This window comes from Papio anubis, chromosome 3, assembly GCF_008728515.1.
Source record: "Papio anubis isolate 15944 chromosome 3, Panubis1.0, whole genome shotgun sequence".
NCBI classification, from domain to species: Eukaryota; Metazoa; Chordata; class Mammalia; order Primates; family Cercopithecidae; genus Papio; species Papio anubis.
In genome coordinates, this window is record NC_044978.1 from 125,946,191 (window position 1) to 125,972,899 (window position 26,709).

General features: G+C 40.9%; 1 protein-coding gene across 2 annotated transcripts in view; it reads right to left on the minus strand.

Moving 5' to 3' along the window:
- The window catches only part of RASGEF1B (RasGEF domain family member 1B), a 614,418-nt gene extending 594,585 nt beyond the window's left edge, over positions 1-19,833 (minus strand). For both annotated transcript variants that reach the window (XM_031664556.1, XM_031664555.1), the window contains exon 1: positions 19,595-19,833. In XM_031664556.1, the coding sequence (XP_031520416.1) occupies positions 19,595-19,663 (69 nt within the window). In that variant the 5' untranslated portion in view covers positions 19,664-19,833. The remainder of the gene's footprint in view (positions 1-19,594) is intronic.
- Between the last annotated feature and the right edge of the window lie 6,876 nt (positions 19,834-26,709).

Sequence of the window (26,709 nt, forward strand, 5' to 3'; positions counted from 1 at the left end):
GAGCTTATTTTAAAGAAAAAAAAAAAAGTAAAAAGTATCTTGGTGGCTAACACCTGTAATCCCAGCACTTTGGGAGGCTGAGGCGGGCAGATCACTTGAGGTTAGGAGTTCAAGACCAGTCTGGTCAACATGGTAAAACCCCATCTCTGCTAAAATTTTCTGGTATAATTTTCTATTCAACTTTCTTTTTAAAGGAAATATCGTGATTACAATATAATTTTTACATTTGGGTAAACATGTATTTGTCCATTATCTTTTCAACAGATCTTTCTCAGAAAGCTTCACCATTCAAAAGATAATCAAGCCAGTCTTGATATTAAAAAAGCAAGCACCCATATATGATGTTTTAAAGGGAATGGAATATATTTGCATTACACAGAAGCAAATTTTAGAGTTTAAAATACTAACATATGCATTCAATATAGTAATGTGTACTCTGCATGTTACTATAGTAATTCTGCACTAGAAATCAGAATTAGAGCAAAGATCATCTTATTATAAAAATGCAAGAAAACTAACACAACTAGCTGGCATGAGTGACTATTGTTATGCATCAGTATAAAAGTATAAAAACTAAAGTCAATAAACAGATTATGTTAATTAATTTTCAAGGTTTTATGGCCAAGAAAAGTGATGATGTTTCATAGTAAAATTGATTTAAACCATCATGTTATTGATTTATTTATCTAAACAGTTTCACTTTTTAAATTATTAAAAAGCTAATATTGAATTGATAATCCAGTTGGGTTTTCTAGATGCAAACCCAAATAGAAAAAATTATCATCACACTCTCACACAATGTATAGCAAAATAATACTCCCAATGCATAAGCCATCTAGCCTTGCAACTATGAACTGGATAAAACACAGATTAGACCTAACCTCCTTTCCTTCTTTCTTATTTATTTATTTATTTATTTTGACAAAGCGTCTCTCTCACCCTGCTGCCCAGGCTACAGTGCAGTGGTGCAGTGGCTCACTGCAGCCTCAAGCGATCCTATCACCTCAGCCATCTGAGTAGCTGGGACTACAGGCATGCACCACCAGACCCACCTCATTTTTTATTTTTAAATTTTTTTTTGTAGAGATAGGGTCTCACTACCTTGCCTAGGGTGGTCTCAAACTCCTGGACTCAAGCAATCCTCCTACCTTAGCCTCCTCAAGTGCTAAGATTACAGACATGAGCCACCATACCCAGCCCAAACTCCCTTTCTTATTCCTGAAATACTAAAAGAACACCTACTGTGGTTTCATTTATTTATTTGTCAAATATTTACTGAACAATTATCATTTTCTCTGCCCACATGTAAGGTAGAAGAGACTGTTAAAATATAAGTTTTCACCCTCGATTTCAGGGCCCTACCCTTTAATTGAAGGTGTTATCTAGTGGCTCCTAACAGTTGGCTTAAGCAGAAAATTTTACCCTGTTTATTTTTCAATTTGGGTATCATCTCCACCCTATCTCCCTTGCATTAGGCTGTTATTACATTAAGGGCAGTAACACTGACACTTTCTGTGTAACAACCACTCCAATTCTCAGGGTGCACATACCACATACACAATAGAAAATAAAATATTTTTCTGATATGAAACAGTGAAGAGAGACCAGTTCCCTGGAAACTCCTTTAATAATAAAATATATTTGGGAACTGGGATTCTTTTCTAAATGTTTTTATAATTTATCACTCAGCACCAGTTACATTTTCTAAACCAAAAAGCACTATGCAGCAAAAAAATTCTCTTACGAATAAACAAATTTAAAAACAGTGTTACTATCATCATAACATTGCCTTGTTGGCTGAGCTGACATGACAGGTGATTTATTGTAAACTGAAATTCCTCACTAGCACTTAATTCCCCTTTTAAAAATAAATCGAAACCCAAAACCACCAGCTTTAGAATATGAGATGAGATTTAAGACCCAGCTTTGTTTGCCACACACTAGTGGCTACGGTCTGAATATTTAAGTCCTTCCGAAATTCACATGTTAAAATCCTCAACCCCAAGGTGATTGAGTTAGGAAATTGGGTCTTCAGGAGGTGATTAGGTCATGGGCGCAGAGCTCTCAGGAGTGGCATTTGTGCTCTTATAAGAGGCCTAAGAGAGTCTCCTTACCTTTTCCATCAAGTGAGGTTAAACTGAAAGACAGCTTCTGTGAGGACACATAGAATCTGCCTGGCACCTTGATTTTGGACAACCTCCAGAGCTGAGAGAAATAAATTTCTGTTAATTATAATGCCCAGTTTATGGTATTTTGTGGTAGCAGCCCAAATGAACCAATACACTAGTTGTCTGATCTTGGGCAACTGAGATCTAACTTCTTGGGGATTCAAATTCCTTACCTGCAAGTTAAGAAGTAGAGATGCAATGCATTTTGTGTTCCACTACATCTGTAAACACTCTACTGTTTTAAGACTGACATTTGCAGAAGCTCTAATAATATCCTCATTCAACCCAAATCACTTTTCATTTAACTACAAATTGCAACCAAAACAAGTTACATCTTTATATATCATTCTTGTGATTTCATGTTGTGAATTTATCCACTTTTACATGCATATATAATGAAGCACACAGCATTTTAATGAACTGACAGAATTGTTTACAAACCAGTCATTCAGATGGTCACTTTTATCTTTCAAGCAGAAGCTGCTACTGTTCCTCTATCATTCAGGGTTCTAGTAGGAAATAGATATCGTATTCAAATTAGGTAACTTAAGGAAAATTCAACAAAACTTTGACTGTTTACAAAGATGTAGGAAAGACGTAGGAAAACCACAAGGCATTGTGCAATATTTTGAGGCAAGTAACACACCCAATTACCAACCCTAAAGTAGCAAGAAAAGGGAGAATCACGGGAAACTGGAGACAAGCTGTGTGGTGAGGACCACCTTACAGGAGCTGTGATCTTAGGTAGAGGGACACAGTCAGCCCAAGGAGATCTCACATGTACGGAGTAGTGGTAACAGATGTCTTGCCCACCCAATCTTCACTGTCTCCAGTCTCTCTCAGCAATACTCCTCATTGGCCAAACCCAGTTAGAAACTGAGGCCAAGAGAACTCTATTGCTGTATTTCATGCAGGTGGCTTCCTGGAACTTGTGATGGGGAAGGTCAAGAACTGCAGGGATAAAGGAAAGACCTAACACAGTCCTCTTCCCTCTACTTATAAATGGGCTAGATTCTCAAAGAGCTTCTAATGATGTCATGAGTGCAAACTACTTGTCCAGCGAGCTCATGTAATGTGCTAGATCCCTTCCAAATTCTGACTATTTAGTTAATATTCAAATAATCTTTATTCTAACACCAAGAGCCTATTAGAACCCTCTAATGTAGTCATCTGGGATAATTTTAAATCTCTACAGGTTTGCACAAAGAATGTAAGCAAACCAATTGCTTCAGTTGGAAGAAATGTCAATGTTATAGTAAAAATTGATTTTCTATACACTCTCTCTAATTAGTTGCTTTGGACATCAATGGGTTGCACAAAATGAGCTATAATGATTTCTCTGATTAAGTAGCTCCAGCAACCCAGAAAGATTGGAGCACAGCATTATTAACTCTTTGATGGGCTATGCATGAAGAACCATGCCAAGCTGTAAACAATATCAAAATGCTCTAGGGGATAGCAGAATAAAAGTGAACAACAGGAGATGGGAGTTCAAAAGGAGGTTTCATTTAAACCTCTAGGAAAGACAAGGAGCATATCCATCAATACAGAAAGAAAAATATTGCTAACTGAACATTTGCTACCATGAGCCAGGCACTGAGTGAAAGCTAAGTGTTTTCACATCATATCTCATTTAATTTGCAGCACAGTCCAGTAAGATATTTTCATTTAAAGCATTTCACATACTCGGAAAGTAATTTGCCTAAGGCACTACAAAACGAAATCAGAAAATCCAATAAAGATCCATTATTGGAAAAAGGTTTTACAACCAGATACAACCTCAGACATAATCTCAATTTTTACCATTTTTAATCATTATTTGTGTCTTAGAAAGTAGCAAGATACAAATGATAATGTATTTTGCCTATTTATAGCATTAATCTGGAAAAGCATTATTTCTTCTATAATGAACTCCTTTTGAAGAAATATTTTAAGTGCTGTCACAGCACTTCGAAGCATATTGGGAAAAGAGTTAGCTCATGAAATCTTTACCCTAGAACAGACGTAGTGGTTTTTCTACCACACCTCAGCTCAGAATAGGATTCTATTTTTGTGATTAGAAATCAAGCCTCCTCGAGTAAACTTGGGGCAGAGACCACATCTTGTTCTATTTGTAATCCTTACAGCACCAAGCACACATATGGAACACATAATTGGGACTAAGTAAAAACTTGTTCAATGAACAATCAGTATAGCACAGTATGTGGTGCCTAAGAGACTCCACAAAGAAAAACAAACACTGGTTTATTTACCCAAAAAAAAAAAAAAATCAAACCAATTTTCTATCACTGCAAGTGCTCTGGAGTCTAACTTGGTTTCCATGTGGGCTGAGGACAAAGTATATAGCACGTGTCTTCTCCTAAGGCTTTCTCACTCCCATCACATGTCCACTCAATACCTGCCCTCCAAAAAAGTTAATACAGGAGGAACCAGGCTAAAATGTAAATCAAGCCCAATCATGAAGTAGAAAATAAGAAAAATAAGAAGAGAGATAAGATCTAATGTTAATTACATTCCAGGCATGGTGCTTAACACTTTGCATATATTTCTTCATTAAATCTTCATCATAACCACTGACCTCACCTTACAGATGAAGACACTGAAGCTTAGAGATGTTAAGTATCTTCTCTATGATCACACAGATAGTAAGTATCAGGTTAGAACAATGATTCAAACTTAATCTCTAGAAGATAATCACTAAAGGGCAGCCTTAGATACAAGAAGGGGGAAGTGCCACCTCTTTGCTTTGGTGATGTCAAAGTCATCGCTGACATGATTAATATATATGAGTCTTGCTTGCCTCCTTACACTGGTGAGAGCACACAGTTAATACCTAGGTTACCCTAGAAAGAATGGAAGAACTTGGGAACAGAAGACCTAGAGCTAAAGTCCTAGCTCCATCAGTTTCTGCCTGTTATTATGTCAGTACATCCACGTTACCTCTCTGGACCTCAGCTTCTAAATCTGTCAAATGGGAATAACTATGTATCAAAAGCTGTTAAGAGAGATTTGGCCAAAGTACTTCAAAATCTACAAAGCACTGTTCCATGAAATGTGTTGATTATTCTCTACCACTGATAATGCTCTCAGTCAGCAGAACAGAAGATTCCATAACATAAAATCCTGGGTCATCACCCCCACCATCTGCACCTTAGGAATGATTTTTCCAAAGAGAAAAATATAACTATTCTCTACAGTTCATGGCTTGGGTACTCTTTACCCAGTGATACAAAGAAATTGAAGGAAGAGATGAGGATGATCAGAAATGATAGGTGTGATTCGTACTAATGTTGTGAAACAAAAAAAGGCTTGGGAATGATTTTGGAAACATATCATCAAAGCTGCTCCCATTTGTATTCATATGAATGTGCAAGGCCAGAAATGTAAAGGCCCTTTAATAATGATGGAATTTTTTGTTTAAATAACAGTAACATTTTATGGCATTTAGGTGCACCCTGCGTTGTCCCAAACTGTATTTGAGATAGATACCTTACATTTTTGTAATACTTTATGATTTTCAAAAATTTCATATTAATGATTTTAATTGATGATGATTTGCTAATGCTACATTTTTATTGTATATATTTAAGGTAAACAACATAATGTTTGGATGTACTGCAGTCAATCAAATTTACATATCAATCATCTCATATAGACACCCTTTGTGTGTGTGTGTGTGTGTGTATGTGTGTGTGTGTGTGTTAAGGGCATGTAAAATCTACTCTCTTCACAAAAATGCCATTATTAACTACAACGGCATGTTTTACACTCAATCTCTAGACTGACTTACCCTACATACCAGCAAGTTTGTATCCTTTGTCCTAAATCTCCCCACTTCCTGCTCCCACCCCAATCCCTGATAACCATTACCCTATTAAGAAGGAAAGCTTACATGGAAAAAGGTGGTAAATTAATTATCTGCAAAACTGGTTGGACAATTGTAGATTCAAGCTCTTTTCCAATAGCTAATATTTATTAATTCCTTGTTCTTTAGTTTTCCATGTCTAAATAGTATAAAATAGCTCCCTGACGTTTCTCTGTTTCTAGTAAAATAACGTATGTAAGGTGCTTTGGTAAATTCTAAAGAATCGTTACTATTGTTTATTGTCCATCAACGCTACAAAGTGAGAGCATTTTTCTTAGTCACTCCAACCCCACAGCAATTACAAATCAAAGATACAACCCAAGGTAAGCCAAGAAAAGTCCTCCCCGCATTTGTCTAGGAAGTATTCATATGTAAGGAAAGTCCACACAACATGCAGAGAGAGGGAGTTGCATTAACTAGGCACCCTAGAGGGTCTGCCCAGCTGCTTGGACATGCAAACCTGGCACCAAGCAAATAGACTCCTAAAATCACAGGAGGCATCAGGAGTGCTCACCCAGCCATCTGACATACTCACAGCATCTGGGCACAAGAAAATTGTATTTCCCAAGTCCCTCTTCCCTGCCCCCATCTTCCCCAGCCACACATACAAACAATCTGGACAGTCCATAAGGTAGAGGATAATTTTAGGGAGTTCCCCAGGGCTTGGCTGGATGCTTTCCAGTCATTTCTTTCTGGCCTGTGAAATCAGATGCACTATTTCTTTATACATGAGAAAAAAAAATGAAATCAGTTTCTATTTGCAGAGTAAGATGGAAAAAAATGAAGTTGCACATAGCTATGTCACAGATTCTTAGAAAGGAACTCCCTAAGCTGGAGGACAGGAAGAAGGCACAAGAGAAACTCCCTTTCTAAAGGAAAGGAAGTTCAATTTGTTAACCTCTGAGAAGTACTCTATGAGGTTGGCTTCAGGTACACAAGCACGTTTAAGGTTTGGAGCAAAGCTGGGAAATAAAATCAGTGAGATTTCTGGAGTCACTTTACTGGTCATGATGTGGTTTAATCATCATGGCCATTTCAGGCACAAATAACTGTGTGTTTGTCTGTCTCTCTTTCTGTCTACATGTGGCTCTGTGTGTGACTGACCTCTCCATACCACCCCTCTTTCTCCTAACAGATAAACAACATTTTTTAACACATACAAAATGTGGTTAAAATGAACATCAAAAGTAAGCTCATTGGGGGAAAAAAATGGCTTGGTGGATGCATCAGTCTGTTCTCCTGCTGCTATAAGGACATACCTGAGACTGGGTAATTTATGAGGAGAGAGGTTTAATTGGCTCACAGTTCCGAGGGCTAGGGAGGCCTCAGGAAGCTTACAATAATGGTGGAAGGGAAGCAAAAAAGTCCTTCTTCACATGGCAGCAAGAAAGAGAAGAATGAGCAGGGGTGGGGGTATAGAGTTGGGAGTCCCTTATAAAACTATCAGATCTCGTGAGAACTCACTCACAATCATGAGAACAGCATGGAGGTAACTGCTCCCATGATTCAATTACCCCCCCACTGGGTCCCTCCCATGACAGACACGTGGGAATTAGGGGAACTACAATTAAAGATGAAACTTAGGTTGGGACACAGCCAAACCATATCAGTGGGGGATTCTGTTTCACAAAAGACCGTCCTGTAGCCTGTGGGAATCACTGATTCAAGAATGGAATAGGAAAGAAGGAATTTGACAGGATTATATGGACCCATTTTATGTACACAAATACGATTACAAAGGAAGTCACCTTATCACTTACACCCAAATATTGCTAGCCACATAAACCCACTCCCACCCTAAGAATATCAAATTCTCTTCCAAGGATCCTTCCTCCCTCTGGTGTCAGGAGGTGTCCTCTGGGGGAATTATGCCATATAAGCACCTGAACCAACCCAGGCAGCCACTGGACCAGGCGGGCTCCAGGTGGCCTGTGCACCCCTACCACCCCTGCAGCAAACTCCCCATGACCGCTCTGCCCAGGCCACCAGTGCTCCCCTTGCATTGAAAAAGCTCTTTCCTCTGATTCTGCCCTCTGAAAGGGCACTGTAGCAGGTTTGCTTGGGTCATGATACGTTAAGCTGTTTTTCCTGGCACAGGGCACTTCGCTCACGGGACAGAGGGCAAGAGGAGGGAGTTCAAACACCAGCCACTACTTGTTTCTGCAATCTATAATCCTAGACCCTCAGACTCTCTTTCTGGGTCTAGTCCAGCAGCCCTTCCTTGCAACTGGTCTTCTGTCACTGATATCTATCCTCCCCTATGTTGATAGAATTTCATTCTTAAACCTAGTTAAAGTTGAGTTCTCAGAAAGTACCTTAATCTCTATGTATCTATCTGGCTACAAATAGACTCCAGAGGTTGTCACACAATGGACATAGCCAAATCTCAGCTCTGACATGGCAAGGGGGGCATCCATTATAAATGCATTATATACCCCTGGGAAATTTTTTAATACCATCTGAAAACATTGCCTCTGCTACTTCTACTTACTGACCCTTGAGATAGTTCTCATTTACCAGAGAGGGACTCCCTGGAGAATGTCAAGTGTGTTATTATTCCTTCTAGGGATCAGCAGTCATATATAAAAGGGTAACTGTGGAAATATTTTGAACTCTTAGAAAAAAGTTTTAACATGGTTCTAGCAACAAAGTTGGCATTAAACATAGAACAAAGAATGAAATGGAATTTCTGTCCCAACAATCCATCAGAATTTTTTTAATGCTCACTATTCCTTTTCTCTATACTCTCTATTCCCTCCCTTCCCCTTGGCTACAATACAATTCTGCCAATTGCAAGTGAACAGCACAATTTAGATAATTATTAAGAATTTTAAAAATTAAAACCATGGGATGCTGAAGGACTAGTTTAGTAGACAAATCATTATTGCTGTTACAAACAACTATGTCACAGACACTGAGCTAAGTGCATTACATACACCACCTTACCACCTTATAAGGTAGGATCTCTTAAAACATCAACTTTACAGCGAGGAAATTAAATCCCAGACATGTCTATGCCTAACCCACTTGACTTGACCTATATTGAGGATACATGTTTGCAACCCAATTGAAAAATAAAAAATTTGTGAACCCAGGTTCACAAAAGCTAAGTATGAGGACTCTTAGGGAAAAAGTAAGAGACATATGAACCTGTCACATGCCTGAGTGGTTACAGCCATTGTGGGGACCTATATATAAAAGGAGGATGAACCCCTCAAGCAGTCACTCTTCCCCGTCTGTCTGTGAGCCCGAGGCTGGGCTAACCTTACCCTACTTTGTACCCTCCACAGGGCTCCCCCAAGGCAGGATGCACTGTGTAAGGTTAAAATATACTGGACATGGTGAGAAACTAAAAATAAATCAAGGACTTTCTCTAGAAGAATTAGACTCTGCCCAAGGCAAAATGTAAACTCCAGTGACCATTAGGAACCCATTCAAGCCTGCAGCCTTCCTCTGAGTTCTCAATCATGATCAGATCAGTTCCCACCATATCCCTTTACAATCATATTCTAAATGGAATAACATAATTATGGGAAATAAATCTCCATAAAATACAACCATAGGATCTTAACGCTGCCTGAAATTCAGGCTGTCACCAAAGATCCTAAGCACTCCAAGACACCTTTCAAAGAAAGATGAGAGGCCTATTTGGTGATCTAAGCATTGGATTCATAAACCTTGAGCTCTAGTTGAAAATTCTGACTGCTTCGTCTTTCCTTTTCTACCCTTCAAATAGAAGCATTTCTATTCTTCACCATTTATACCACCCCTAACAGTCCATTCCCTAGCAGGCTCCTGCATGTCCAGGATGCCAAGTATACCCCTCATCTTTCTGCTCTCATCATTACAGTATCACTAATGACAATTCACATTTGTGTAATGCTTGAAATTTTACAAAGGACTTTCACATTTATTAGCACACTAGAGCCTCATATCATTTCTGTGAGTGAAGCAAATCGAATATTGATACTTTCACTTTCAAGCTATGAAAATTGACACTAGAGAGGTAAGGAGATTTCCTCCAAAAGCTTACAACCAGTGAGGAGATAATCTAGACTCAGAATCCAGGTCTTAGGACTCCCTATGCACGTTCTTTGCAATTGGTAACACTGTCACTCTTTAGTTTTCCGCCCTTTGTGCCTCCCTGTAGGTACACTCACTTGACTTCCAGTCAACTTCAAATAATCTCCATGAAAGTAAATTCCCATGTTTCCAGGCACCCAACAGAGCTTCCAGAGAAGCAGGGCATCATTACTTGCCCACTGGAAATATGATAAGGAAGCCCACTGGGTAAGTGTTCTTTGGAGTAAATTACTTTTGGAGTAATCTAACCTGACTTCCAGCCAGAATGCTCCACCAACGGCATGGAAAATAAAAGTCTGATTAATAAAATCTTGACTTATGGCATGGATTTTCTTCACTTGACCTATAGAGGATACATGTTTGCAACCCAATTGAAAAATAAAAAATACTCTGTATTTAATTATATTGCAATCTATGGTTGAATTTCATTTAAGTGGCATTTATAATTGGCACATTTTTCAAGTACTGCTTCTGCCACAGTTGTATGTAAAAGTATATTATCATCATTTGCACAACTGCTGCCTAAGTAAGCATTAATACACATCCCATAGATCAGAGATGGGATCACTAAAGGACAGTGGCTGTCACATTTTCATGAAATATAATTAAATATATCCAGAAATAAACTGGTTCCCAGATTCTGCTAAAGCCGCACATGGAATGTTCTCAAAATTAGTAAGCATTGATTTAGCACCTATGTTTTGCTCAGCAGTGCAGAACATTCAGAAAAGTATAAGGTATGCTCTAAGATAGTCAAAGAAGAGGGATAACTCGGAGTTTGGGGTCAAGGGGAAATTTTATAATAATTATTATTATACATATTATTTGTTTATTACTATATTCCAGACACTATGCTAAGTATTTTATTTGAACTACCTTATTTAATTATTATGACAACCCAGTGAAGTAGCCATTATTATTATTATTGTACAGAAAGCAAAACTGAGGCACCAAGAAGTAACTTACTTTATTAAGGTCACATAGTTAAGAAGTAGAGGAGCCAGGACTGGAAGTCAAGTATGTTCCTCAGCCTGCATGTTCTGAGCTTCTTTGCTATATTGGGGAATGCTTCATGGAGGGCTGGCTCTTTGATGTGGCCGTGAAGATTAGGTAGGGTTCAGTTACGAAGAGCGGAAAGAATGGACATAGGTCATTGTTAGAGGATTGACAAATAGCATAAACAAAGGCAAGAATTTGTTTTTGAACATGTGAGGATCCTTGAAGAAAATCAATGGCAGGAAATAAAGCTGGCTAGGCAGGGTAAGACATTTACTAGAACACATTAGAAATAATCTAGGTAGAATTTAGGGACTTGACCCTTTGGAAATAGAAAGTCATGTAGACTCTTGTGTAGGAAAGTGATGATGAAAAGGCATTGTGGTGTAGTAGCAGTTTATTCAGGAAGAGTGGAGAGAAGTGAGACTTGAGGAAAGAAAAACAATTAGTCGCTTATTGTGAAATCCTCTCTGGGCCCTCCCGCTCCTAGGTCATAGCAGACGTTCGATAAATGTTTGTCATATCAGTGCATGAAGAGTGATGTGGATAAAAATAGAGGTATAAATCCAAGAAGGTATCTGCAAGAATCACTGAAAGATTGTCCATAGAGGAAAAGGAAGAAAAAGTAATGATGGCACCAAAGTGCTACTCAAGGTGAAAAGAAAATGGGCACTTTTGGCCGACAATAGAGTTAGAAAGGAGAAGTCGGATTCAGGTGGATGCCAGGAGGAAAATGAGGCTTCCATTTTGGTTTGAAAATGTAGGGGCTTGAAAGGATCATAGGATATTCTTAATATATTATAGGTATTTGGAGAATAAAGCCTAGACTATATTTAAGAATCTGGAAGGGTAGAAAGCACAGCTTCTACTCATCACAAATTCAGATAAATATAAGTTGCCATTTTATTTATGGGCTACCTCAATAGGCAACTCTAGGTAGGCAGAACTCTCCTAATGTAAATGTCACTACTGGACCTACTATATTTTATCAAACACGTGCAAAGTAAAGAAATTCATAATATACAAGAACGCCATTATAAACTGAAAAGAACTAAGCAAAAGGAAATATATCAAAGAATTAAACTCCTATCCCTGCTCCCTATGACAAGCTGCCAGCTCTGGCCATTTGACAGATTTGAAACACCAGCCTTTCCTTATCAAAATACAAAAAGAAAAAAAAATCATGTAACAGTTTCTCAGCAAGAAACCATTAGACAGATGTAATCATAATGGGAGCAAATATTCTTATAAATGAAATGCGAGCATTTAGGACCACATGTGGCGTTTAAAAGCAGCTAACACCAAAGGTAAGGAGAGTTGCCCCTGAATATACACTGGCTCAGATGTGGTAGAGCAATCCAATTGGCCCTCAAACAAACTGAATTGTGAATTTACAAGACAAACCCAGTATCCATTAGCTTAAAATTCAAATGACCCTCACAGAAAGCCCAGCTGTGGCAATAGGAGCTATTATTCTCGAAGTAAACTTCTCTCTTATGATCACCCACCAGCATCCAATCAGAGAAGCTACAGTCATATTTGTCCAAGTTATTTGCTTTCAAAACAGCCTGATCACATGGTTCATCCTCTAGATGCCTGAAGCCCATCGGAATAACCAAGTGAATGATAGTGTACAAGATTCATGTAAACAGACAAAGGAGCTCAGCTATTCAATTGTAATGGGCAAAATTAAGGTCTTTAACAGGCAAATGAGAAAGAAAAAAAAAAACTACTTGAAAGTATAACCATTTTAAGGAGAGAAGGGATGGAGTTAACTAAAATATAAAAATGGGACGATTTATAAAACGTAGCCCTGGAAATCAATCCAACCAGTGGAGCACGTTTGTCATCAGTGGGTGCTAAGAAAGAAATCATTGAAATTCAGGAAGCACATTGTTTAAATAAAAAACCATACCATAAAATATGTTCAGGTAACATACCAATTCTTTTACCCAAATGCCTCCTAATTTAGAGGCAGGATATTTATCAAATGTTGTTTGGTAAGTTAGTAGTTTGAAACTCTGAATACATTTTCTCCCCCATAAAATAATGTTATTACATGATAACTGGTTTCCCAAGATAGACCACAAGAATTTCCCAATATATAGTGTAATAATGTATAAATATAATAGTGAGATAATGGGGTAATACAAATTGTTTTGAAAAATAGAATCTTATTATCCTATATAGCAGTGCTTTTCAAATTGTGGGTCGTAACCCATGAAATCAATTTAGTGGGTCTTTATGGGTTCATGTTTTAATAGAATGAAAAGGAAAGAATAAAACTGCAAAGATCAGAGGATATCCCATGTCATAAGGAAAAGTATTATTCTGAAAACCTAATTTTGCTGTTACAGGTGTAAATAGCTATACACATCCAGGATTGCAATGTAAAATATATTTCTTACCATGAATCACAGTCAAAACAGTTTGAATGTCTCTTAACAAGGTTTCCATAGGGTGCCTAGCACAAAGACAGTATTTAAGATTTGTTGAATAAATGAATGACTGAATGAATTGGTGAGCACATTAAGCATGAATAAATAGAATGCTAGTTATACACTTCTCAGTCACAGCCCTGACACTGCAATAGGAAGCTTGCTCACTCCCGCATTTCCATACTGGCAGTGGGGACAGACAGTTGACCCAGCTGCAACTCCCTATAGGTGGCTCCCTTGGCTTGGGACAGGATCTCAGGCAGAATAGGAGCTATAAAGAGAGAAGGATGGGAACAAGGATCACACAGGTAAGTGGGACTGGACTCTAGGAACAGGGTTCTGGAGGAAAGAGGGAGAAGGTAAGACGAGGTCACCAGATTTAGCAAATAAAAATACAAGGTACCCAGTTAAATCTGGATTTCAGATAAACAATAAATAACGTAAAGGCAAAGAAAATCATGTATGCTGAGGGTTAGAAAAATCAATGTGATCCATCAGACATTTATTTGATGCAAAACTGTGTGCAAAATACATGCCAAGTACTTGAGAATTAAGAAATACATGGTTCCTGACACTGAAGAAGACACAGACACAAGCAACAGTCTCAATAATTAACATGTATTGACCACTATTCTAAGTGTTTTACAGGCATTAACTCGTTTAACACTCACCACCCTGAATGAAGCACTACTGTTACCCCTATTGAAGACGTAACTGGAGCATAGAGAAGTTCAAAGAGGAAGTTGTCCAAGGTCTCAGAAAAAAAACACACACACACATAATATTCACTGGGCCTCTGATAGAGCCTGGATATTGTTCAAGATAGGTGGATCTAGAAGTGAGATTTGAGCTGAACCTTAAAGGAAGATACAACTTCAATAGGTGACTATTAGAGGAAGAATATTCTGGGCAGGGTAACAGCTTGGAGGTAAGAGAATATAATCAAGAAATGGGAGTAAAGTTGCTGGAATATTAGAAAAATAGTGGTAGGAAGGAAAGATTAGACAAGTTAACCAGGCAGTGACCATACTGTGGAGGAAGTCTGCCCTGTTCAATCTGCATATATGGTGAACCACTAATGGAACTGGGGAAAATAGCTGGTGTGGTGGTGCATGCCTGTGGTCCCAGCTGCTCTAAAGACTGAGGCTTGAGGAACCCTCGAGTCCTAGAGGTTGAGTCCAGCCTGAACAACATAGCTGGATCCCATCAATAAATAAAACTAAAAAACACTGGGATTTTTACAGACAGGCTCTCACTATATCACCAGGCTGAAGTGCAGTAGTACAGTGACACTATCAGAGCTCACTGCAACCTCGAGAACTCTTGGGCTCAAGCGATCTTCCTGCCTTGGTCTCCCAAGTAGCTAGGACTACAGGCACATGCCACTATGCCTAATTTTTTTATTTTTTTTTTTAGAGATAAGGTCTCACTATGTTGCACAGGCTGGCCTCAAACTTCTGGCCTGAAGCACTCTTCCTGCCTTGTCCTCCCAAAATACTAGAATTGCAGGCATGAGCCACCATGCTAGAATTTTAAAAAAAAGATTTAAGTATTTGTGGAAAGTAAATAGACTCCATGTTGAGTTCGGCTTTTAGAAAGATGATTTTGGTAATAGTACAAAAGATAGAGGGGATGAGACAAAAAAATCAGAGGCTACAAAACTAGGTAAGTCAATACAGATGGCAGGCAAAGCACTGTGGCACCAGAATCCAGGATTTACCTTACAGTTCAGACACTTAGTAGGTGAGTGACCTTGGGCAATTCATGTAATCACTCTGAGCCTTGGTTTCTTCATTTCCAAAACAGGGATGACAATACCACTTACCTCACAGCATTATTGGGGTGATAAAACAAGCCAATACACAGAAATGCTCAATAAATAGAAGCTATCTGTAAATGGTCATGGCAACTGAACTTGAATCTGCCCTTAACAACTTCAAGTTCAATCGGCCTTTGATTAAATATCTCTGGGAATAAGACATTTGTGCTATCCTGATATATTTGGCTCTGTGTCCCCACTCAAATCTCATCTCGAATGGTAAGCTCCACATGTCGAGGGAGGTTCCTGGTGGGAGGTGACTGGATCATGGGGGTGGTTTCCCCCATGCTGTTCTCATGATAGTGAGTTCTCACAAGATCTAATAGTTTTATAAGGGGTTCTTCCCCCGTCTCTCTCTTTCTTGTCGCCTTTTGAAGAAGATGCCTGCTTCCCCTTCACCTTCTGCCATGATTGTAAGTTTCCTGAGGCCTCCCAAGCCATGCAGAACTGTGAGTCAATTAGACCCTTTTTAAAATTAATTACCCGGTCTTGGATAATTAATTTCTTTATAGCAGTGTGAAAACTGACTAATACACATCCTCATGGTAACATAGTGAGGGCAGTGAGAGAATGGGGGATTATCTTTCCTTCTTCCAAAAAGAATATATCTAAGAATGCAGCTAAAAAACAAAAGGTAGAAAAAAAAAAAGGTGAAACAAAAAGCAAAACAAAACAAGCTCCAGAATACCAAGTAACTATAGTTGGAGAAGGTAAGTGAACTTTGAGATAAAACAGACTTGTGTTTGCATCCTCTCTCTAGCATATTACTAGAATGATCTTAAGCAAACTACTTAAGCTCTCTAAACCCTAATCTTCTCATCTGTAACACATGGTTGTTAACACCTATATCATAAGACTATGTGAAGGATAACTGCGATCATGTATGGTATGCCTTCAGAATAATGCCTGGCCCAGAGTAGGCAATAACTGATAATTATTATGTATTGTCACAGTTAGGCAGCAGTACAAGTGGAGATAGAAAACCACACAAAAACACATACAGTATACATGAGGTTGTCAGTTCTGGAGACCACATCCATGAATGGTGGCACAGAATTGAACATCCCTTTTCTACATGTTCAGCCCAATGAATCTGTCTTCTTAAAGGTGTACCACCAGGTAAGATGATGAAGAATGACAGGGATTTAAAAATGCGGATTTGTGGACTGGGGGAAGAGAGGCATAAAAGATGAAAAAGCAACAGCCTCTGACTGACTATATTATTTTCCCACCACTTCCTGTCCCGGAACGCAAACCCCATCACTGACTGCCATGCCAAAAGCGAGTAAGGCACCATGAAAAGAAAGACTGGGGCTGGAGGGAGGGGGCAGGTTCATAATATTTCAGAGCTCCATGAGGGAAGAGTGGATGCCAGGGCCAGACATCTATCCATGCATTCAAGCACACAGGGAACTGCTAGATCTGAAACCACCTGCCTGCATGCTTCTGTCCTACATTTCTAGACGTCAGAATATACAGCAAGCCCACTCTTTTTGTAGGTGCTCTGCCTTGGTGTGGCACAATCATTCTTCCAAATACCCAGCCCACTGCTCAGGACACTGCCATGGCCCTGGGGTAAACTTAAGATCCTTTGCTTTTTTCTAGAAATTTAATTATTCTCAATAACTTGGTGTGCAAACTTAAATACTTTACTAAGAAGAAACAAGGCAAGAGGGTAACAAAATGATCATTAAGACAATTTGTGTTTCCAGTGTGCATGCTCTGTCCCTAGCCTATGAAGATGGTGCAGCAGGGCACACACTGGAGCTGTTTTTCAACTACAGTGACTTTTTTGGCCCTGTTTTCTCTATAACCTGTCACTCACTCCCTCTTGTCAGACAACTGCAAACACACAAGAGGTCCCAGATTCAGTTCTCAGGGAGAATATCCTCTGTGCAAACCAAAGTGGCCTGAGTGGGAAGAAACTACATTATTCTCCACATTTTAACCAAAATGAAACCAAAGGCCATTCATTAGAAAAACATCCATCTCTTCTCCCGATCTCTCCGAAATTAAAGGTAACCACAGTTAGAATTGAAGCATTTGGTGAAAATAAAAAGCTGCCTAAATTTTTCTCAAGTGTCCTAGCACTTTCACTTTTGGAAACGAATATTTAGAAAGGTTTAAGAATATCTTTCTTACACATTTCTCTCTCCCTCCTTCCCAAACGACTGCTTCGTCATTTATGAGCAAGAATGTGTTGAGGGGGCTATTGCCTGAGAAGCAAGCATCCTCAAAGCACATTCCTAAATCAGTTCATCTGTGGGCACTGCTTTTCCCCAAAGGTAGGAAAGGGAAGGTTACTTAGTTTGTCCAGCAACACTGATTAAGAATGATACCTAGGTGGGACGTGTTAGGTCGAGTCAGCCAACACTGAATCAATCCTTTGTAGAAAGACAGAGTGGGCAGATGCTACAAGCAGCTCCTACCTCTAGATGGGTGGAAAATAACACAGAGCAAGACATGAGGCATGACCAAGGACTGGGGGAATTCCCTTTCCTGGGAACTCTTCAAACACAAAACAGCCACTCTTTTTTTAGTTGTCTAAATATGTCTCTGGCTAGTTTTTATAGGCTGCCTCCTCTCTGGAATGACTGGGAGCCAATCCTTCTGAAAAATCAAGGTGGGGCATCTATTGGCTGGAGGATAAAAGGGGCAGGAATATACAACCAAATACATAACAAAAAGGCAGTATATACAACCAAAATCGCTTGGCACATTTGGTAATTTAAACACAAGTGAAGAGAAAGCCAAAGAGAAAAGCAACTTAAGGGAGCATCTCAGGTCTCCAGAGTGATCCCCAAATGCTACATACCACTTCACAGAGCAGCAAATGGGCAGTGATGTTGCACGCCAAAGGTGACAGCTCATTTTCACTGCAGGTCTAGAAAACAACTTTTCCAGGCTCTTCATTATTTCGTAGGTTTCAGGCTATCAACTGCCCAGGCCTTTCAGCCTGACTTCTCCCACCCCACTCTTGTTTCCCCAGTTCCTCCTTATCACCTACTATTGGGATCTCCTGCTTAAAGGCCATTTTGTCACACAGCAGAGGTTATGGGTTGGGTCATTTGAGCTTCAAAATCTAAGGTATGTGACCATAAAATCTCAGAAGGTAAGAACAGTTACAGGTGCCAAAGGTGAGAAGAGACTCACTAGCAGCCAGAGAACATATGAAGAGTCTGGAACCAGAAGAGGTGCCTTGCTGAAGGACAAACTCCTGCGTTCACCAGAGAAGAGACCAAGTTGTGTTTCTCTGGCCCGTCAAGAAACTGCAGACAGGGAAGCCTAGGGCAGCTCCTGGAGTGGCTGGCCTGGAAAGTCATCAGGCTACGGTAACTGTGACTGAGAGAGGAGCGCAGTGCAACGCAGACTGCAGCACTGGTTAACCTGGCCAACCCCTGGGCACTCTCGGCCAGGACGGCGTGTCAGGCAGTCTCTAGAGCGAGGGCAGGGTAGAGAGACAAAGGACACTCTCTGTTCTCACTGTAGAGATAAGGAGGGCGGGGAAAGGTTGTACAGTATGAAACTCTCCCTACTGAGTGATCAATATAGGAAAGCCAGCCAGCCAGCCAGCCAGCCAGCCAGCCGCCTCCTAAATGACTCCGTGCGGAGATGCCTCACAGCAGCGGCATTGCCACCGCAGGCAGGTGTGAGCAATTAGATGAACCCGCCTTAGGAGTTGCCGTTTGTTCACCTGATTTGGCAAATCTCTTCTTAACCCTCCTCATCCCCAGTGTATCTCACTCACTCACAGAAGAAGACACAAGTTAACTTTAGTGGAGTTTGCCCTGTGCTGGAGATTGGGGGAGGGGAGCAGTTGGAGGAGGTAAGAAGGTGGAAACCTTTTGACTGGAAGATTTTTCTGTTTTTCAGACTAAAAGAAAAAAACAAAGTAGGCAGCAAAGAGGACTGCAGGATAATGCTCATTTTTAGACATCCCTGGCATTTTAGGTAAAGAGCAACTGGCAGAACTCAGCCAGATTGACAGAAAACGTGTTCACCTGTCAACTGGGGTGGGGGAAAAAAAATAAAAAAGATTCACTGAGGTCCAGGCGCGAGAAACCCGGCTCCAGAGCTCCAGCTCTCCTCCTCGCCCTCCTCGCCTGCCCTGCCCTGCCCCGCCCCGCCCCGCCCGAAGGCCAGGTAGGTGAGTCTGCACACGTGTCAACTTGCGGAGACCCCCAGGCCGGCCAGGGGTCTCTGAGGGGACACACCCTCCACCTACCTCAAACATGGGAGAGGCGCCCTTGCGTGGCAACGTGCAGCCCAGGAGCTCGGTGAGAAACTTTGCCATATACAAGCGGTGAGGCAGGGTCCCTCCCGATGCGCCGTTTCTGTCCTTTCCCCGCGCCAGAGTCCGAGCGCCGGGATCCTGCCCGCAGCTCGCCCGCCAGCCGGGGCCGTGGCTCGGGGGCTGCCCCGCGGCGGCGGCGGAGGGGCCGGGCCGGGCGGGGAGAGCGCGGCGGCCGCCCGCCCCCGGCGTCCAGCGGTGCGACTGAGCGCAGCCCCCTCCGCGGCCCGAGCGTCCGTTCTGCGGGAGCCGGGGCGCCGTCGCCGTGCTAGCCTTTCCCGCTGAATGTCACTATTACCATAGTAAAGGGAAGGGCCCCGCCGAGGGGGTGGCAGGAGGGCCAACCGCGCCGCAGGATGGGTGCCGCGTGTGGGCAAGGGCAGCCGGCGGGCGCAGCGCCTTGGCGCAGGGACCGGCCCGCCCCGCCCCTGGGCAGGGCCACTCGGGCAACACCGCCGGGCGGGAGCAGACTCCTTAAGCTCCGCGGGAGAGCGGCGGCTGGGGCGGGGGAGGGTCTGTGGATGGGAGCCGCCGGGCTGACCCACTTCCCCAGTTTTCCCCTCGGCAGTACTCACGGAGGTGGAAAGGCAGCCGCCTCGCTCTGCTGACTGACCCGGGAGAGTCGCTGCTGCCAGACGCCAGCGGCCCGCAGGGGCTCCTGCACCGGCCGGCGCCGCCCCACCCTTCCTTTGGGAAAGGGAAGAGGCTCCCTAAGCCTCGGAGGAGGAACTCACCCTCCTGTTCTCACATTATCCCAAGCCAGTGAATGGGGCAGACCCAGGTAAGCCCCAAAAGGGGAAAGGTGACTGTAGGCACTAGGGCCTGGGCCGGATACGCTCCATGATCACAGCTCCCTCCCTGTCCTTGGCTCGGGCCGGGAGAGCCAAGGACCGGCATGGAGACTGGAACAGGTATGGTCCTGATGGCCCTGTTTTTCTTCTCTTTTTTTTGAGATGGAGTCTCGTACTGTTGTCCGGGCTGGAGTGCAGTGGCGCGATCTCGGCTCATTGCAACCTCCGCCTCCCGGATTCAAGCGATTCTCCTGCCTCAGCCTCCTGAGTAGGTGGGATTACAGGCGCCTGCCACCACACCCAGCTAATGTCTTTTCATTTAAAAAGACTTTTAGAACCAGGCCTATACTGTGTATTTATTCTGCACCCCCATAGCTGTATATCTCAAGCTTTAACGTTCATAAGAATGATACGACCTATAGAGCTTGTTTAAAGTGAGAGGTCCTGGGCCCCCAACCCATGTTTCCGAATCAGTGATTCTGATTCTGATCCTGGACCATCTCAGGAGATTCCGATGTAGATGGTATCCAGGCTCTACTTTGAGAAACATGGCCCTACTATGTAAAAACTGCGGACATAAACTTTCAAGGACTGGGAAAACACTAGATTTGGTGACAGGCATGACCCTAGAGAAAGTTGTGTCAAGTCACCTGATTTGATATGCAAGGAAACAGAATTGGAAAAGTTTTCATTACTTCAAGTCATCCTGTATCAGTGACACCCAAGACAGGGAGTAGACACCCTATAAATGTTCGTTGGATGGGATGAATAGAAGATGGATGGTGATGAATAGCTGAGTCCCAATTTCCTTAATTGCCATTCCAGAATTCTAGCTGGTGCAACAAATTCACTGTGAATTTAAGGGATAAAAGAGGAAGGAAAGATGTTAAACTAAATTAATTTGAATACATCATCTCAGTGCTTCTCAAACTTTTTCTGCTATCTGGTTTTATCTTCTGCATTCTAACCTACAAAATATTCAGGTGTGTTATAAAACTAAAGGACCTGCTCCCATGACTAAAACTAATGTTATTTTTATTCTGTGTTTTCCAGAACCCTACCACACCACCAGCTAACCCCCAGCAGCAAAATCAAGAAATGTGGCAGCGAGGTACCCCTGGGCTATACTAAAAAGGGAAGAGAACTAATATGTAATCAGTACTATGAATGTCTCAGTCACCACATCACTAGGGTGAACATGGGCTCTGGGGACAGACTACCTCCATTTAAATCCCGTTTCTGATACTGCTATGAATTGAACATTTTCATCCCGTCCAAATTTCATGTTGAAATGTAATCCCCAATGCAACAGTATTGGAGGTGTGGCCTTTGGGAAGTGATTGATTTATGGGGGCTCCGCCCTCATGAATGAGATTGGGTACCCTTATAAAATGGCTTGATGAAGGGAGTTCACCCCTGTTGTCCTGTCTTCTGCCATGTAAGGACACAGCAGCATTTTTCCCCTCCAGAGGATATAGCATTCAAGGCACCATCATGGAAGAAGACAGCAGCCCTCATTAGATGCCAGCCTTGATCTTGGACTTCCCAGCCTCCAGAAATGTAAGAAATGAATGTCTGTTTTTATGAATTACTCAGTCTGTGGTATTCTGTTATAGCAGCACAAAATTGCCTAAGACATAATAAATGCGAAACTTCGAAAAGTGACTTTGCATCTCTGTACTTCAGTTTTCTCATCTGCAAAATGAGTTTAATAATAAAGGTACCTACCACATATGGTATATATTAGTTTTCTATTGCTATCATAACCAATTACCACAATTTAGCAGCTTAGAACAATGCCCATTTATTATCTCATAGTTCTGTAGATTAGAAGTCTGGTGGGTTCATGTGGGTTCTGTGCCTAGAGTCTCACAAGGCTAAAACCAAGGGTAAAACCAACCAGGCTGGCCTCTCTCCTAGGGTTTCTGGGAAGAAGCCACTTCCAAACTCTTTCAGGTTGTTGGGAGAATCTAGCTCCTTGCAGCTGTAAGTCTGAGGTCCTTGTTTTCTTGCTGACTGTCAGCCAGAAGCCACTCTCTGCTTCTAGAGGCTTCCTGGACTCCTTATGTGGCCTCCTTCATCTTCAAGGAGAAACCGCATTGAGTGCTTCTCATGCTTCAAATCTCTCTGACTTCCTCTTTTGCCAACAGTCAGAGAAAACATCTACCATTTAAAGGCCTCGTGATTACATTGGGCCCACCTGGATAATATTTTAATTCTAAGGTCAGCTGATGGCCGGGCGCGGTGGCTCAAGCCTGTAATCCCAGCACTTTGGGAGGCCGAGACGGGCGGATCACGAGGTCAGGAAATCGAGACCATCCTGGCTAACACGATGAAACCCCGTCTCTACTAAAAGATACAAAAAAACTAGCCGGGCGTGGTGGCGGGCGCCTGTAGTCCCAGCTACTCTGGAGGCTGAGGCAGGAGAATGGCGTGAACCCGGGAGGCGGAGCTTGCAGTGAGCCGAGATCGGGCCACTGCAATCCAGCCTGGGCGACAGAGCGAGACTCCGTCTCAAAAAAAAAAAAAAAAAAAAGGTCAGCTGATTAGTCACCTTAGTTACATCTTCAAAGTTGTTTTTGCCATGTACTATATAATCACAGAAGTAATTCCAGGGTGAAGATCATAAGAGCTACGTAGACTTCTGCTTACCGCATGATTATTTTGAGGAATAAGTAAAGGTGTGTATTTAAAACATTTAGAACAGTGTTTTATTTTGTGATACAGATAATAAGAACGCAATAAAGATTAGCTATTTTATTTGTCTACACATGGCATTTCATTTGATTGACACTACAGCTCTATTATTTTAAAGGGGAGAAACTGAGAATCAATCTAAGACCACACAGAGGGTTAATGGCAGAGCCAGGAATCAAACCTAGAACAGCCATCAATCAAGTCTGTGCTGAGCACTAGGAGATAGGACAAAGGACAGACGTTCATTTGAGAAGGAGGGACTTGAGAAGGGGGGTGCAATAATGAGGAGCACGGGGAATATTTATAGGTAGTCACTTGCCGTATATGAATAATCTATGGTTTAGGCACAAGGGGGACTGTACTAAATACTAATTAAATTTTTTAAGTCTTTAGACTGACTTTGGGCACACTGCCTAGGAGTTAGTCCTGCTCTGCAAGGAGCAGCTATTTATTTATATATATATATACACATATATATATATATAATGTAATACATATATATATTTAACTGAACCTGATTTTTACTGAGCAGATGCATTTTCTTGTGGAGACATTCATCTTAACAGACTATACATGACTTGCAATCTAGACTCATTCCTTCGATGGCTTCTTTCTCCCCGTGCCCCCTCCTCTGTGATGTCTTGCATCTTGTGGAGGAAATAAACATGTCTGAAAGGCAGCAACCCACTGGCCCTGACTAAACAGCAAGAGCATTGCCCAGACTTTCTCCAGGGCATGCCCAGGCCTGAATCACTACCACGTCTATTTCTTCCTGTCATTGGTAGAGCAAGGACAGAGACCCAGGACAAAAAAGAAAAGAAAGGAAAGCCAACCAAAAAATAATCTTATCATCTGTGGTCTTTCCCCATTTAGGAGTGTGACTGCAGTATTATTTACTAGAAGCGTTGTTCATATTCTTTCACCCAGTATTTCCATTTCTAGAATTTATCCTAAGAAAATAATCAGAGAATTACTCAAAGATTTTTGCATTTAAAATTGTTTCATGTCTGTAAGGGCAAGTGAGTGTCTTTTCTACTGACACAGTAACCACCATGGTTAAAAGACTGGGACTGAACTCAAGCTGCCTGGGCTTGAATTCTGGCTCTGCCAATTGCCAGCTGAGTGATCTTGGGCAAGTCACTTCAGTTCTAAGCTTCAATTTCCTCATCTGGAAAACAAGGATAATAATACCTCATAAGAACTTAACTAGGTAATATTATTATACTTATTTATTAGAATGATTATATTCATATAATTATTATACAAATACTAATAAAGGACCTGGTCCATACTACATAATAGTAATATGTTAACTCTTACTAGGGTGATGATTAATGATATATCCTCAGCTCATGGCCCAAAGCCTGGCACACGTTACTCAATAAAAACTGATTAAATAAATACATGGACAAACAGATGGACAAACAAATGAACAGAGATACTTGTTACAGCATTATAAAGCTAAACTTTGTAAACCATAAAAACAACAGGAGAGTGACTTAATATACTAAGGTACATATAATCAAAACCTAGTATGTTTTAAAAGAATAATTCATGACCTAGAAAATGCCTGTAGGTAATGTTGGTAGGGAGCAGCATACAGTATATGTAGCATATTCTAAATTTGTAAAATACTTACATGTATATGTATACATTAGGGTCAAAATGGAAGGAAATATACCAAAAGGCAATAATATTTCTCTGTGAGTGATGAAATTATGGATTCTTTTTATTTTCTTCTTTATATATTCCTTAATTTTCTAGATTCTCTGCAGTGAACTTGAGTGTAATACCAATTTAAAAATTTTTTTACAATCCCATAATTAAGAACTTAGACTTTTTTTAGTCATCACGTTAATCTTAATTGATTTAAGATCTTATCACTTTAATAAAACATTTAGGATGGACCAATTAACACAACTAAATCTACTGCACTGACACTCTCTTGAAGAAATCTCTGGTGTTTGTGAAAAAGTTCCATGAAACATCATCCAAAGTTTGATTTTAAAGACACTCACCATTGCTGCTAAGAGCCAATAGTTATCAACAATAGCCTTAATAACTAGAAATGGGAAAATCTTAAGAGGTGAGTGAAATCTATGTTTAAAACATACTTATTTTCTCTTCTCATTTAGTTTACAAGAGAATGTAGAAGTTGAAGAATCAACCTTTGGAAATTGTCATTTGCCCAGAATGATTAATTCTGGGTAATTTATGCCTGTCAAGTCATAAAGAACACTACTTTCATTTACCCGGCTTCCTTTGTGGTTCTTAGAGGGAGATCCCATGTTACAGTTATTGTAAACTCTGTACTTCAGTATGGTCAGGAAATAGAGCAGTCCGATTAACCAACTATTCTAATTAATTATCATCTCTGCAACATATGAATTACTATTTTTCAAAAAATTAGGCTGTCATAAATTGCAATTAACATTGAAGGTCTACTGAAGGTTTCATAATTATTTGATGATTCAGAAGGCACCTCAGTGTCTCTCAGGGTGTCAGGTTCACCAGCATAAAAATCATGTATCCCAGTAGGATGGATGAGGAAAGATGCTGGTTAATAGGAATTTTCAGTTGAGAGAAATGCAAGCAAGCCAGGTTTTACTATGTTTACAAGGTTGAATGAATGTCTATTGAGCTCTTTAAGCACCTCCTGAGAACGGCACTCTATTTGTGTGAGATGTTATAATTATTATTCTACAGAAATACAATGGTAACATTCTATTTTACAACAAAGAAAATTAGATTACAAGTTATCCTACAACTCTCCCTCCTCCCAGCTAAGATCACACACCGTATAGAGTTACAATGGTGCCAATTACAACAGCTTTTCATGCACTGTATGTTGCTCTGGCTTTTGATGATCTGAATGGATTTCATACCAAATAGCAGCTACTGACAGCTATCAAAACAATTTGGGGGAAAACAGTTTTGTCTTCTGTGTTCAAGTAATGCTATTGATTTAAATTTAATGTTTGCTTCATTTCTTTCTTGGTACAGTAAGCAAGCATGTGGTGTCTGTCTGGGCCCCCATTCTGCCTTAAAGAATGTGGGTGGCAAAGCCTATGTATACCAGGCCTTTTCTATCACTAGCTGCTAAAGCAAATATCCATTAAAAAGAGAGTGTTTTTAAGATCATTTCCTCCAATCCCCACTACATACACATTCATTCATTCATTCTCTGTCTGTCTGTCTTATATCCCAGTTTACAGTTGAAGAATCAGAGGAACAGAGAGGTTAAGTTTTTTGCCCAAGTTTACACAGCTGCTATATTGGTAGAGCAGGGACCAGATTCTAAATCTCCTGATAGATAGCATATGCTCTTTCCATTGAGTCATTGCCCCAGCACCATGCTGGACTGAGACTTTGACTGAAAAAGGAACTTTTCTCTGAACAAGGTAGAAAATAAAAGAGAAAAGAAGGAAGGCAAAGACAGATGAAGGAAGGGAAAAGAACTCAGCATCATGGACTCGGGGTACCACTCCCACATCACAGCCAAGCTTACTCCTTTTATATAACAATTTGAGGCCCTGGCACAGTGAGCCACCTAAGTTTCCT